Source organism: Pogona vitticeps, chromosome 6 (assembly GCF_051106095.1).
Source record: "Pogona vitticeps strain Pit_001003342236 chromosome 6, PviZW2.1, whole genome shotgun sequence".
In the NCBI taxonomy this organism is placed as follows: domain Eukaryota; kingdom Metazoa; phylum Chordata; class Lepidosauria; order Squamata; family Agamidae; genus Pogona; species Pogona vitticeps.
The window spans coordinates 22,422,826-22,437,648 of NC_135788.1; the positions used below are offsets into that span (position 1 = coordinate 22,422,826).

At 39.6% G+C, this 14,823-nt stretch overlaps 1 protein-coding gene across 3 annotated transcripts in view; it reads left to right on the forward strand.

The window, feature by feature from the left end:
• The window catches only part of ITGA8 (integrin subunit alpha 8), a 140,707-nt gene that overhangs the window by 109,704 nt on the left and 16,180 nt on the right, over nt 1-14,823 (forward strand). For 2 of the 3 annotated variants that reach the window (XM_020806655.3, XM_073003122.2), the window contains one exon: nt 870-971. The exons of the other annotated variant lie outside the window; for it this stretch is intronic. In XM_020806655.3, the coding sequence (XP_020662314.3) occupies nt 870-971 (102 nt within the window). The remainder of the gene's footprint in view (nt 1-869; nt 972-14,823) is intronic. 3 annotated transcript variants of the gene reach the window in all.

The following is a 14,823-nucleotide window of genomic DNA, read 5'->3' on the forward strand; positions in this document are numbered from 1 at the left end:
ATGCTTTGATGCTGATAGTAGGGTCCTCCTGATCAGACGCCTACAAATGCTTTTTTTTTAATTATGGAAATCAGATTAGTTAATTTTAAAGGACTAAGTTCATTAATGGGAACTGAAAAATCCATTCTTTGATAGACTAGACTGTTGAATTAAGAACCATTTGTATAAATAATCTAGATTAGTTCTGTGCTACCACTCATCAAGGGGGCAGGGAGGCTCCAGTGTTGCATACACTGTTGAAATGTGGCAACAGGAGGAACTGAGAGCAAAGGAGGGAGGTGCCAGGTGGTGGATAGAGGCAGAAAAGACAAAATGAATACATTAGGATTTTTTAAAAAAGTGATAACCATCAACAGTAAAAAAAAAGTGAAGCAAAGTGCTGTGGGTGGCATTTCTAGAAGCTTAAGTCCTGTTGCCTTCGCAGTATAGACTACGGGAACCTTGGCCTGTTTCAAGACCATAAAGCTGGCTGAAAGCCTAGAGCTAGGACTGAAAATGTGACCACATAAAAAACAAACAGGGTGCACTGTCAAATGCTGAGATGTAATATTCAGAATGGGGTAACATTCAAGTTATAGGAAGTACTTCAGTCGTCTTTCTCTTGGTAGTTAGTGAGCCTCATTTATATAAAGAAATAATGGTGGACTCTGTTGAGTTCCTTCCAAAATTCTTGATCTCTGCAATTCTTGTTACTCAAAATCTATATGGCCTCATTGGCCAACTGAAACTGCTGTCCAACATGGTATCCTGCTGCAATGTTTGGTAGCATCAAAGCATCAATAACAATATTGTTAAACCTTTAATAGTTTGATGTACGGGGAAAGAACTTTTTTTAAAAAAAACGCTCCCATCTCTGTTTTATTCTTCAGAGGAAAAATGGCCACTATTCCCTTTCCGTCAATGTGTCATTTGAAGTAAAGAAGATGCCATACAAAGTTCAGCCGGCAAAACTCCCTGAAGGAAGTGTAGCAGTGAGTAACACCCAAAATAAATAACCCACTGATGCAAAACACATGCATTGTTTTAGTTGTCTTGATTATTGCTATATAAGGTATTTATAGACAGGAGATTCAAGATAAGAATATCCTGTGTTTCTACAGCAAGTACATCCTCTGAATACAATTTAAAGGAAATGTATGTAAGATTTTTTTTTAAATGATCCTAACATTTAGTAAATGGTTGTGTGTCTGTTAGAATTGTGCTTATTGGTACATTGAGATGACAGAAATAAACTGGAAAAGGCTCCCGAAGGTCTCTACAGGGGTCCCCTGATTTGAGTCAAGACCCATAAGACGCACCTTTCCATAAGACGCACCAATTTTTTAGGAGAAGAAAACAGGAAAATATAATCTGTTTTCTTCTCTCCATAAGACGCACAGACTTTCCATCCCCCCTGTTTTGTGGGGGAAAAGTGCATCTTATGGTGCGAAAAATACAGTAATTCAGTTCAGAACAATTTGCAGTTGATCGGATTTATATTCACTCAAATGTAAATATAAATTTAGAAATCCAAATTTGTTGGATTTGTGTTGGGAAATTAAAATGTCTGTCTCTCTGTCTCTCTGTCTCTCTGTCTCTCTGTCTCTCTGTCTCTCTCTCTCTCTCTCTCTCTCTCTATCTATCTATCTGAATGAGTGTTCATGAAAATGGTAATGTGCTGGCCACAGTTTCTGGGAGTTGTAGTCCAAGGGCACCTGTGTTACCCAAGTTTGGGAACCACTGTTTTGCTGTAGGAATCACTGGATCAATTTGGATTGACCGAGATTGGATTGAAATCCTATTTGGACCAATTCAGTCGACCTCAGATTTGATCTGAATAGGTCTAAAACAAACTAATTCCATTTGAGATTCAGATAAATTTCTTGTATAGTTTATGCTAAAAGAGAAACTACAGTGAATATTTTGTGGGGTTAGGAATACCAGTGTCCAGAGCCACCCCAAGACATTTGGCTTCCCTTCTATTCCATATACAGAGGTCAATTGGACTGGCAGTTGAATTTTGCTTCAGTGCTAGAAATTATGGGGAAGTGTCTTCCATTAGTGGATGTGTCTTTATGACTGAAAGCAGGTGTGTACTTTAGGGCAGTGGTTCTTAACCTTCAGGTGCTTTTGGACTGCAACTCCCAGAAGCCTTCACCACCAGCCATGCTGGCTGGGGTTTCTGGGAGTTGCAGTTCAAAAACACCTGAGTAACCCAAGGTTAAGAACCACTGCTTTAGGGAGTCCAGAACAGGCTATGTGCCATTGCTTTGCTTTGATTAGAGGATGATGGCCAAGGGTTCAGAAAAACAGCAATGAGCTGCTGCCACTGTCTCTCAGACACTGCTGCTTAGGGAGGTTGCCTCACGGCACCTAATGGTAGGGATGGCTTTGTCCCTATGTGTTTTATAGATTTGAATCTTGCAGCTTCTCATTTTGGCTTTCTCACTTCTTCTCACAGCAAGATTTCTCTGCAAGGAGAAATCCCTTTTGCAGTTGTAACGTTGTCCAGCCTACCACTCTAGGTTTCTGTTGTTCATTTAGACCAAAGATAGTGTGAGTGTGAGGGAGATCTCATTTCCTGTTTCTTTCTAGGGGGAAAGGGTCATATCTTCCTCATTTTTTCTTGCTTCATACCTTTTGGCTTGCAGTCTTTATATTCTGTGGGATCCTTCTGGCCTTTGTTAAGTTTTTTTGTATCAAATGTATAGAAATCAATTCCTAAATCGAGCCACTTAGTTTTAAACCAGCTGTATTCACAATGCTGACACACACAAAAAATTGTCTGGGGCATTTGAGAAAACAGCCAAAGCAGTATGAATTTCATGTTCTAATCCCACAAAGTGACCAACTATTCTCAACAAAACCCAAATCATTGTTCATGAAACAAGACCCTGATTTTAATATATATACAATTCTAATAGTTATTTTAAACGCATTCTTGGTTCCATTCCAATACACTGAACACAAGGGTTTGTGGTTCAAGTATGGAATTTTTTATTTTTCAGTCAGACTTCATCTGAACTTTAAATAGCTACCTCTTTTTCTGAAAAGCAATGTATGCTGCATGATTTACCAAAAAGGTCCTCAACTCTTATCTTACGGAAGGTGTGCTGTTAATTACACACCAGAAATCTATCCGAGATTATATATTTCTAATTATGCCTATAAGTAGAGTGGGAATGGAGGCTATTCCCAAGCTACCTTCCTCATTTTTAGAAGGAGATGCAGTTATCGAGAAAAGAAATAGTGTCTCAGTTCCATGTTTTCAAACGTTTTCATGTTAGAATAACTCAAGAGAACCTAAAAATGTGTTTCCTGATGTTTATTAGCATAGAGGCAGCCACAAGCGTCTGCAGGGATTAAGCACTATTCTACAAAGCAGGAATTTACAAAGCACTATTTTATATTTGAGGTGTAGATACCTGGAGGTGCCAGTTCCATCTCCTAAGGTTTCATATGGGAAGCTGAAGGAATTCATACATTAAGATTCCCTCCAAGGGCATCCCCTTTTACATGAGATAAAACACATCTTGTGCTGGATGGAGAACAACACGGCTTTGTGTTGTGTCACATAGTATTTTGTTCTGTTTTGTAACTGTACCTGTTTCTCTCTAGATCAGTAGAATCTGGTGGAAATCTGCCACCCTTTGGAGGTTGAGGAACTATACTCGTGATAACTGATTGGAATGTGTGTCCCAAAACATTTGGAGGAGCATAGAGGCCTGTCCAGACTGGCTGTTTTGGGTGTGGGGATAGATCAGGGTATAAAGTGTCTGTTGTGGGGGGAGCAATATGCCATTTGGCATGCTCCTCCTGTCTGAACAGCAAATGACCTCTTGAAGCCTGATCAGCTGTCAGTTAAGCACTTCCCCTGATCATCTCCAAAGGGTCAGGGGAAGTGAATTTTTTTTTTACATTGCTCCTCCCTCCCTTTGTTGGTGCGGTTCAGTTTTCTCTCTCCCTCCCTGCTTCCCTTCCCTGGTTCTCCCTCCACTTTCTCTCCTTCTCCCTCAGAACCTGCAGCTATGATGGCAAACGGAAGCTGAGGTTGCTGCAGACTTCTGGCTAAACTGTGAGCATGCCAAAAATAATGCATGCCCTATTACTAAGCCAAAAAGTTGTGTGACCGTTCTTAAAGGGGAAGGATGAATCGTTCTAGTAGGAACACTTGCAGATGAGATCTTTTTTTCCAATCCAAACTGTGTCATCAACGATCCATATACCATATCTATAAGTCTGGATGAACAGTCCCAATGCTGTCACAGGAAAATATAATGAATAGAACTATTGAGTAGTTGCTGTGTGGACTTAAAAAAAAAGAGAGAGAAAGAATCTGGCTATATTGCTTGGGCAGGAAGTAAAACTGGTATTTTTCTCTGGGGGGGTCAAGGGGAGGTGGGAGTATTGGTGCTAAATTACAAAAAAAAAATAATTTGGGAAGGAGGGATCTAGGAAGGAAATAATCTGGGATATTATGTGTTGAACAGATAAGGTGATTAATTGAGAATGAACTGATTTTGAGAAGTTTGATGCGTGTCTAAGACACCCCAACCTTGTAGTTGTATAAATTTTATGGCCTGAGGTGACTCACTTATTTCTGCTGTGAAGTTTTGGATTTCTGGTTAAATTCTTGTAGCTGCACAGCAGAGGTGCAGGGATTCACAGAGCAGAATATAGCTTGAAGTTCCCCAGATTCGTCCACTTCTTTTCTTATTAGCTGGCCTTTTCAGTCTCAGTAACACTCTGAGACGTTAATAGAAGAAAGAATAAGAACCATTTTCTTTACTGACAGTTCTGAACAGATCAATCAGCAAACTAAGAAAACATGGCTGAATTCAGAGGTAAGATGAGCTATTTAGTTAGTGCTGGACAGACTGACAGTCACGCCAACATGCGAGGTTGCAAAATAAATAAATAAATCCAAGTAGTAGCACCCTTACTACTATAAGTGTGAAAACACTTGAGGGCTATTAATGTCAAGCAATGTCCTCTCTTGAAAATGTGGACAGAAAATCTGTGTATGCCAGGTGCTGAGTTTATGACCATACAATGAACATGCCTAAATTAGTCATATATATAATATTGAATGTATTGTTTTCTTTTATATGTTAATCAATCATGGGACTCCTGAGTAGTTCAGGTTTCTTTAGTTCAGAAATGTGTCCCTATTATGTGCTACTAGAAAGTAGGATATTTTCCTTTATTCAAGAGGACTAACAGCATCATGAGAAAAATATTAGAAGATAGGGAGGGATTCTGCCAGCAGACAGGATTCGTGGTCTAGTTCATGGCTAGTGTCTCCCTTTGATGCCTGCTGAAGAAAGATGATTTACCTTTAGGCTGGAAAACAGAACGTTTTGATCCTTAACAGTCAGTGCTCATCCAAAAAGGTTCAAAGATACCACAGTAGAAGATAAATTCTGGCCCTTTCTGTTCTCTTGCTGCATATGTTTCTGTAGCAGAAACACATGTTACGTGTTTCTCTAGCAGAAACACATGTTACCCAAAATGGCTGCTAAGTACTGTCTCCATCTGTGCTAGGGTGCTTTGCTACAGGTGATAGCCTGTTATTCTCAACAGCTCTCAGATGATATACCAAATGATCAGATAAGTTTTTCTGCAGTACTACTTGAGAATGAGACATATTGTTCCACAGAGTTGATTTACTGCCAGATGCCCCAAACAGCAAATGTGAACGCTTGAAAAATGATAGTGCTTTTATGGTCTCTTAGATCTGACCATGAGGGTGGAGACTTGCCAGTTCTACAGCTGGATATGTCCTAGGCAAAAGCTCTTTTGAAGTTTCTGAGAGCAGTACTTTTTTTTTCATGTCCGCCCCTCCTGAAATCGATCAATAGTACATTTAATGTTAGACTTAGAGGTGTCTTTCTGAAATGCAAAGGAGCTTTTCGAAGGCAAAGTACAGAAAGAGTTTAGAAATTCATTTAAGGAAACTGCAGCATTGTTATAATTGAGAAGCATGATTGTATATTCTGGGGCAGTATGCTTCTTTCTTACATTTCCTTCCAGAGAATGGTTAAAAGATTACATGTTGTTACCCTGAGAAAAAAACCCTGAGATCATCATGTTGTTATCCCAAAATAGGTGAACAAAAACCTGCAGTGTTTCAACCAAAAAAGGTTTGTTATCTTGTGCCATTCATGAGATACCATGTCTCTGTTGAACAACCATTTTCACATACTGGCACAAACAAAAATGCTTTTGTTTCTGTGATCCTCTGAATGAAGGAGGGATGAAACAGGAATTAAGAACTCCTGATCATGTCTGGCATTCTGCCTCTCCCAGTAGACCCTTTCACCTTTATTGCGCCCTTCCTCTCCTTCCTGTTCTTCATTTAACACAAGAATTATAACATTATTATCTCGCCGTATTAGGCAAAAGCAAAATAAAAATAAAAATAGGCACCTTGGGACTAACTGCTATATTTTAATGTGAGCTTTCATGGACAAGTCCAGTTCCTTAGACATGAGGAAGATCTGGTCTGAGGAAGTGGATTTGTCCCGGAAAGCTCTCATTAATATATAAGAGTGCCAGAACATTTTTGTCTTTTGTCTTTTTTTAATTTTTATTTTGTTTTTACCTGATCTGCTAGCACAGGCTAACACTTCTAAAATGACAGTTATCATGCCACATGCTTGACAGGGCCAGCCCTACCATTAGGCAAAATGGGGAAGTCATTTCAGCTGGCAGATCCTGAGGAGCAACAGGGTGGTGAAGACCAGAATCTATTGGGGAGTGGCAATTGTGAACTTTCTCTTGATGATCATATCTAGCTCAAAAGCCTTAGTCAGGTTGCTATACATCAGTGCAATCAAGTTTCCACTTTGTTTTGTGCAATCCAGCAGAGAGTGCTGAGGATCATATAGCTTAAGCAACACAGAAGATTCATATAACCATCATGGCTGGTAACCATTGACAGGTTTCTCCTCCGTGAATTTATCTAATATTTTAAAGGTCAATCTCAACTAGAGAACATCCCTGCTCTGTATGGCAGTCAGTTCCATCAGATATGCGTGATACCTTCTGTATCCTTTGATCACGATGCTAAACAAATGTATGACTCTGTTTCTTTCACTTCCTGCTGAGTGTAGTTCTGTGTGATTCCAGTGAGTAATCCAAACCTGTATTCATTATTCTTCATCCATTTATTCTGTGCATGGAAAGAGAAATGGCAAACAAATGATTAACTTGAACTGCTAAATGTATCACTGTCCTATTAAAGCGAATCATGCTGACTTACAGATGACTTGGATTATATTCAGGATAACATCCCAAGAACTCAGAATTAAATAATCATCAGAAGATTTTTCTTAAAGTGAAGTTTGTAGAAGATGATGCAGAATAAAGTTGCTATTCCTGTTTTTATGGTCAGTATTATTTCCCATGAGAATTTAAAATTCAGAGTTAAACACCAATTATCTAAGTCCATCTGTGAGTCCCAACAGATTTTTAATCCAAGAATAGACCTATTGAATCAATAAGATGTAATAGAACTGTTGATTTTCTCAAATGCCATTGATTCAATGGGTATACTCCCATTGGGATTAACAATTGGATTAGGCCTTAATCTCTGTTAATTTTAGTAGGTTTTCTAAAACACTCCTAACTTTCTATAGGGTGTGGTCTTTGTATATGCTCTAAAATATTTAGGCAGAAAAAGAAATAAATGTACTCAAATATCACTTAGATCACTAATGGCACAGTATGTGAATGTTTGCGGGTTTGAAGTATCTGTATTTTAAGTGGTGTATTTATAGAATATTCATTTTAAACTTGGTTTGTTTCTCCCTATTATGTATGTTTATACAATAAAAGGGAGCTATAATATGCAAGCACACATGTCAATATTAATTATGAGTCTGGGCTCAGGGGAGCTTTTTCCAAAATATAAAAAAAGGCAAACATTTCCTTGAGAATATGTAATATGCAGGAGTATTAAAGAATAATTTATGAGCTTTCAACTTCTGTAAGCAAACATGATTATAGATCAGAGAAAGGTCGGTTATGCACGGAAGTGCTAGTGGCATTACAAAAATAATGCACTTACTGTAAATCCACAGCTACTTGACTCTAACTCAACAGCAGATAAATCAGAATACAACAATTTGATTGCCATTTATAGGATAAACATATACTATTTAAAAGTTTATCCAATCTTCTAAGTTTTCCCTACAACCCTTTATGTTTGTTCTGAGTTATATACACAGTGATGGACCCACTGAGTCAGTAGAGATTTGGTGAGTCAACTCATTTGCAAATTCTGTTGATTTAATGGCCCTACCCTAGTTGCAGCTTACTAGTTGTCGTCAGTGATGTGTCACTCCATTAACAGTTCACATTCTGTTCATATTGTACACCTATTGCTTTAGATAGGATGCTGTGTATTTGATCAGAATGGTTAATTTTCCCTATGGTTGCGTTTCCTTACTTTACAGAGTCTCTGATGCTGGTGTGGAACATAACCAGACCATTAGCCCCATCTATATACACCTCATATACAAAGGGATGTGGTGACGCTGTGGGTTAAACCACAGAAGCCTCTGTGCTGCAAGGTCAGAAGACCTGCAGTCATAAGATCGAATCAACGCGAATGAGTGAGCCCCCATTGCTTGTCCCAGCTCCTACCAACCTAGTGGTTCAAAAGCATGCAAAATGCGAGTAGATAAATAGGTACCACCATGGTGGGAAGGTAATGGCATTCCGTGTCTAGTCACGTTGACCGCGTGACCATGGAAGATTGTCTTTGGACAAACGCTAGCTCTATGGGAGATTAGCACCACCCCCTAGAATCAGACATGATGGGACAAATTGTCAAGGGGAACCTTTACCTTTACCTTTACCTTTACCTTTATATACACTCTATGGTCTTAATATTGCTGTTGTGTTGTGGAACGTATGCCACAGGTTAAGATGCTGTAGAATTTAATTAAGTCTGCAGCTTTGAGCAAAACTACCGAATTCATCCTTCCCAAACGGATCCCAAATGTGCAATGGAACTTTCATCTCAAAAAAGCACATACAAAAATAGTTATTTTTAATGGAACTGTATACAGTATATGTTAAACATAAAATTTTGTATACATGTGTTTTTTAATTTGCTGAAAATAGGACAGAAAAGATTTATGACTGAACTCGTGCACAATTTACATAGAGTAGAAATAGATTGATCTGTTCTTCCCTAGAACCAATCTCATTGTCCACAATAATGCATTCATGGGTTCTAATGTTCATTTTATTATGAACTAAATCTTTTCAGCAGAACATGGTTATTATTTTTGTACTGAGTGAGTTGAGGGGTATTTTCTCACCTCAGTGTGAATTCAGGGTTAGCAGTAGGGTTATTATTGAATTGAAGGCTAGCAGTAGGGCTAGAAGTGTGGTTAGGGTCCTATACACTATGCATATTTCCTTGCCCCACTGAAAATCTGATTGGCCCATTTGATTGGGGCCAACCTATTGCTATCCAAAGCATCTCGTTTCTGCTCTTATTTATTTATTTATTTATTTATTTATTTATTTATTTATTTATTTATTTATTTATTTATTTATTTATTTATTTATTTATTTATTTATATCCCGCCCATCTGGTCTGGTCGACCACTCTGGGCGGCTTGCAACGAGGAGTATACAATAAACCATAAAATTTAACAAACCAAGTGTGATACATGCAATAATAGAACAAAAACAATGAGAAAAGGAAAGAAAATTAAGTATTGACAGGAGGGAAGGCCTGGACGTACAGCCATGTCTTTAGTTGTCTCTTAAAAGTGCCCAGCGTAGGGGCCGCACGAATCGCCAGAGCAAGGTTATTCCAGAGGCGAGGAGCCACCGCCGAGAAGGCCTGGTTTCGTGTCCTTTCCTTCCGGGCCTCCCTCGGCGTTAGGCTCCTCAGCCTCACCTCCTGACTCATGCAGGTGATCCGAGTAGATCTAGGTGGAAGCAGGCGTTCCGCCAAGTATTGAGGTCCTAAACCGTTTAAGGCCTTATAGGTAAGCATTAACACTTTGAAGTCAATGCGGAAGCAGATGGGCAGCCAGTGCAGCATGGCCAGAGTAGGAGAAATATGATGGTACTTTCTCACTCCAGTAAGGAGTCTGGCCGCCACATTCTGCACCACCTGAAGTTTCCGCATCAGCCTCAAAGGAAGCCCCACGTAGAGCGTGTTACAGTGATCTAATCTAGAGATTACAAGCGCATATACTAAGGTGGTGAGTGCCCCTGTGTCAAGGTAAGGTCGCAGCCGGGCAATCCGCCAGAGATGGAAAAAGACGGTACTGCATCATAGTTTACTGAAACATGTACCCCACCCCACCCAGCATGGGGTATTTGTGTGTGTGTGTGTGTGTGTGTGTGTTAGATGTCCCATTATATTACATTGGCTGAAACAAAAACTACTTCAGTGAAAAAAAGCAATAGTTGTGTTGGGACATATTTTGTCCTGAGTGTGTCCAAAATTGAAAGAATGAGCTTTCCCTACATTCACAAGGCATCAATCCATGAAGACTCTCTGCGTGAGCCAGAAGTTTGATTTTCCCTTGTTCTGGCTCACAGAGAGAACCTTCACAAACAGATGAGGAGATTCTGCAAGAAAATGTAATTCTGAATGGCTAAGATGTCCCATCCTAGTGCATGGCAATAACAACAGCAGTACTGAATGCTCTTCTACCAGTTATCAACAGAAGAACACAGTACTGAATAAAGCTGTCTTCTATAACAGGTTATAGACAGAAAAAGCATTGACACCCTAAAGCTTTGACCTCTGTAAGTAAAGGAAGTAAAATAGCAGAATATAGAAAAGTGCCTTTTTTTGCTGAAAATCTTGGAGAGCTGCTCCACTAGAAAACAAATTGTCTGTTCTGGGAAAAGGCAGCTTCTGGTATTCTATGCAGAAGATCCTGGAAAATAACTAGCAGTTACTCCAGTTCCTTATAAAGATCCTTTACTATCTTGACAGTGATAACTGTTGCCCTTCATACAGAGTTGTTTTTAACACTGGTTATGGGAGGCCATTGTGTTTATCAGAGGTACACTGCCAAAAACATCATAAGATGAGTATTAGTCTTCCACAGCTGCATCTGTGGCCAACTCAGATCAAAGGATAAGCAGAGGGATATTAACTGACTATCCTTAATCCTCATTTTAAGACTTCATTTTCCTCTGTAATTTTTTTTAAATATAATAAAAGCAAGATTTTTAAAAAGAGATAAAACACTTCTGATTTATTACATGCTCTAGGCTCATAGGATAATATTAAACCTAGAACCATATGGCAAAATGTAGGACCCATCCAAGGGGAAGAACACATACCTAGATGAAGTCATTATTAAGAGCCTTTTTTTCAGATAGCATTGTTCTGTTTTGTTGCTACTCCTGCACACAGTGTCCATTGACTGGATATCAGATGATTGAACATCAATGGACTGATGACTTTATAACTCCTTCAACATTCATACAGATGACATTTCACCAACAACTGCACATGGATACAGTACTCACCTGGAAATTTGGTCAGGTTTCATAAAAGTATATGCCCAGAATTTTTTTTACTCTAAGACTCCTCTTCTCTTTTCTTCTTTTTATGAAAATCTTCTTATCCTTCTATTTATTGTCCCCACCTTTAAAATTCAGATTTGTTTCTAACCCATTATCTGGGGTATGTCTCTACATGGTTTTTCCTTGTTCTTTTATGACTTAGAACATGATAAAAATGAATTTTTAAAAACTGATGCACACATGCATATGCCCACATGCGAACATAAACATACACACCAAAGGAATAAGGAATTTGATCTGTGTGAATTCAAACAGGGTCTGCCTTGATTGTTACCTCCCATAACATGCTTATCTGCTTCTGGAAATTTTGCAATGCAGCTCTTGCTTCAAAGGGGCATATTTTGGGACAAAAGTTTTTTGAAAAGCGTATGTTTAATCTAAAACTAAATTTAAGTGTGTGCACTCTGCAGCAAAGTAAATGCGCACTGAAACAAGAATGTTTGTGAAGATTTACTAGAAGCCAATTAATGTAGAAGTACGTATGAGCACAGGTGAAAATGACACAGACTGGAAAAATTTAGTGGGAAGCCTTAGAAATGCTATTATATCTCAGCCTATCCTTCATTGAGAAGTTGTGGCAAGGTACTGTAACGCATTGGTTCTCAATAAGTGTTATGTAAATGACCAATGGTGAGAAGAAGTAGCCTAGGTGGGTTTTTCATAACGGAATTGCTACTTCTGTTTGTCTTTTAGTCATAACAATAAAATTTATTCCCATTGACACTGCTGCAACTTTTATTTATTATCTTTTCCTTTTAACATTATTGTAGCACCAATAGTTATACAATAGTATTAGCTTTCTGGATAGCTCAGGGTTGGAAGTTCAATTCCCCATTGTGCATTTCCAGAAGAGCCAGCCTGTGTGGCCTTGGGCAAGCTGCACAGTGCCAGATGCCCCCCAGAAAAAGGGAATATTATTACATTTTTCAGCCACTAATGGAATTACTATTTTTTATTTGTGCATACATCCTGAAAACATACTGTAAATATGACTTTTTGGGGGTTGAATCCTGTTGCCATATACAGCTACAGTTACATAAGGGAATCACACACAGGGAGTGAGTGTCTATTCAATACCCTAATGTTCTCTGATCATGCAGTCAGTTGCATGATGATCAGCCAGGGATAAAGGTTAAGAGCTTGATTCCCCACTTTGCCTCCATGGAAAAGACCCAGTCTTTGTAGCCTTGGGCAAGCTGCACAGCCCGACTCTTCCTGAAAGAGGGGAATGGTACATGACTTCTGAGTGCTCTGTACTTAGAAATCCTTGGAAGGGGTAGCCATTAGATATGGGCACAAACCAAAAAACTAATCAGAAATATTGTGGAAAATGTTTAGTTCGTTCAGTTCAGGTTTGTCCAAACCAGAGAAGCCAAACTGCCCCAAACCATGAACTTTGTTAGCATTTTCCCAAACTTCCTGGTTCATTTCCCCACCTCCACAGCCTACCCCCCCCATTCCCACTGACCCCAGGGGTCTCAAACTGTGGCCCTCCAGATGTTCTTAGTCTACAGCTCCCAGAAGCCTTCAGCACCACCTCTGCTGGCCAGGATTTCTGGGAGTTGAAGTCCAAGAACATCTGGAGGGCCACAGTTTGAGACCCCTGCACTGACCCCATCACCTCCCTTTTGCAGCCACCTCTTCCAGTGCCACCACTGCACTGCCATCTTGAGAGGCAGCCCGGCCTCTCAGCTGTCTTTAAAAAAACCCAAAAAACAAAATGAATGAACAGACAAACAGATTTGTGGTTCATTCAGGAAAAGTTTGGAAGTTCATGGCTTGTGGGCTTTGACAAGCCATGAACCAAGACTAACTGCCATTTTGCTGGCTCATGGCCATCTCTAGTTGCCATAAGTCAGAATCAACTTAACTGTTATTACTGTATTATTAAACTAAACAGAACACTGACCTTTTTTTCTCTAATGATGGGATACAGATTCTTTGATCCGGGATGCAAAATCCAAAAAGTTGAGAACCAATGCTAGAAAGTACCTTATATGTTTGAATATTTCTATGGAAATGCATAATAGATAATCAAAAGAAAGAAAAAATATAGTATTGTTAATGGCGTGTGAAATGAAAATTATTTTGTATAGGCATTCCTTTGTCTCTCTGTGCTTTTGTAGATCTACTATTTTTTTGTGGATTTCCTTTCTTGCAAACAAATACTATACACATTTCATTCAAGGATATGCTGTACAGTTGGGAGTATACAATGTTGTCTGGCTTGTATTATTTATCCTGATATCAGACTTTCAGTTGTTTTGATGTTTTACCATGAAATTCTAATCTCCAGCATTACACTGGAGTAAAAAACTGCTATGAGTACAATTAGTTACAGATTCCTGTTCAGGAAAGGCTATTTTACTTGTAAAGAATCTGGCAAGGAAAAAAGAAATCTTTCCAGCCTGTAACTCCAGACATATCTCTTTCATTTTCTGTATTTCTCTTTGAGTTTTCATGTTGATAGAATTACTATTATTATTTGTTGGTGATAAAATCGCTTTCCAAAAGGGGTGATCATTTTTGCAAGGTAAAATGAAGTTTCTAATGGAGGAGAAGCAGGCAAGAGAGACCAGATACAGCCTGGTGCCAATTTCATTGAGGAGCTACCATCTTTGTAATATATTGCAAATTTCAAAGAAGACAGTGGCAGTAAAGATAGTAGTGATTGTGTTGGTCTTCCCTAATGAGTGGCTCCTGGATGTCCGCAATACCACAGAGAGAGCCAGCAACACCAGGAGGAGCAAGTGCTCCATCTTGCGACTCACCCTGTATGACGGGAACACCTCATTCTCATCACGAACACTCTGGAGATTTCCATGAAGGATTTAGTCTGAAGCAAGGCACTGGAGGAGATCCTGAGTGAATATATTGTCATGCTTAAGTACCTCCGTGAGGCCCTTGAGACCCAAGCCAATGTGAACACCCAATGTGAAGCCACCACCATTTTTCGGGGGGTGGGTGGATGGAGTGGCCACCACTGGCACCACCAAAGAGTGGGCCAGGAACAAGGAGCCAATGTAAATGAGAAAAGTGCCCCCACCTGTCTTCTTTGGTGAAGCAGCAGCTAGAGATGAGGAGCAGGTGACAAGTCGAAGGCCCTTCTTGCCAAGCCCCATGAATGAGCTGGGTGGCTCTGAAGGAAGAGGAGGCAAAGCAGCCGCCACTGAGGACACAGAAGCCCCAGCGCAGACTGAGATGCAAACACCTTCTTCAAGGCAGCTAGTGGGCTGCAGTGGCAACAGCAGTGACAATCAAGCTAAC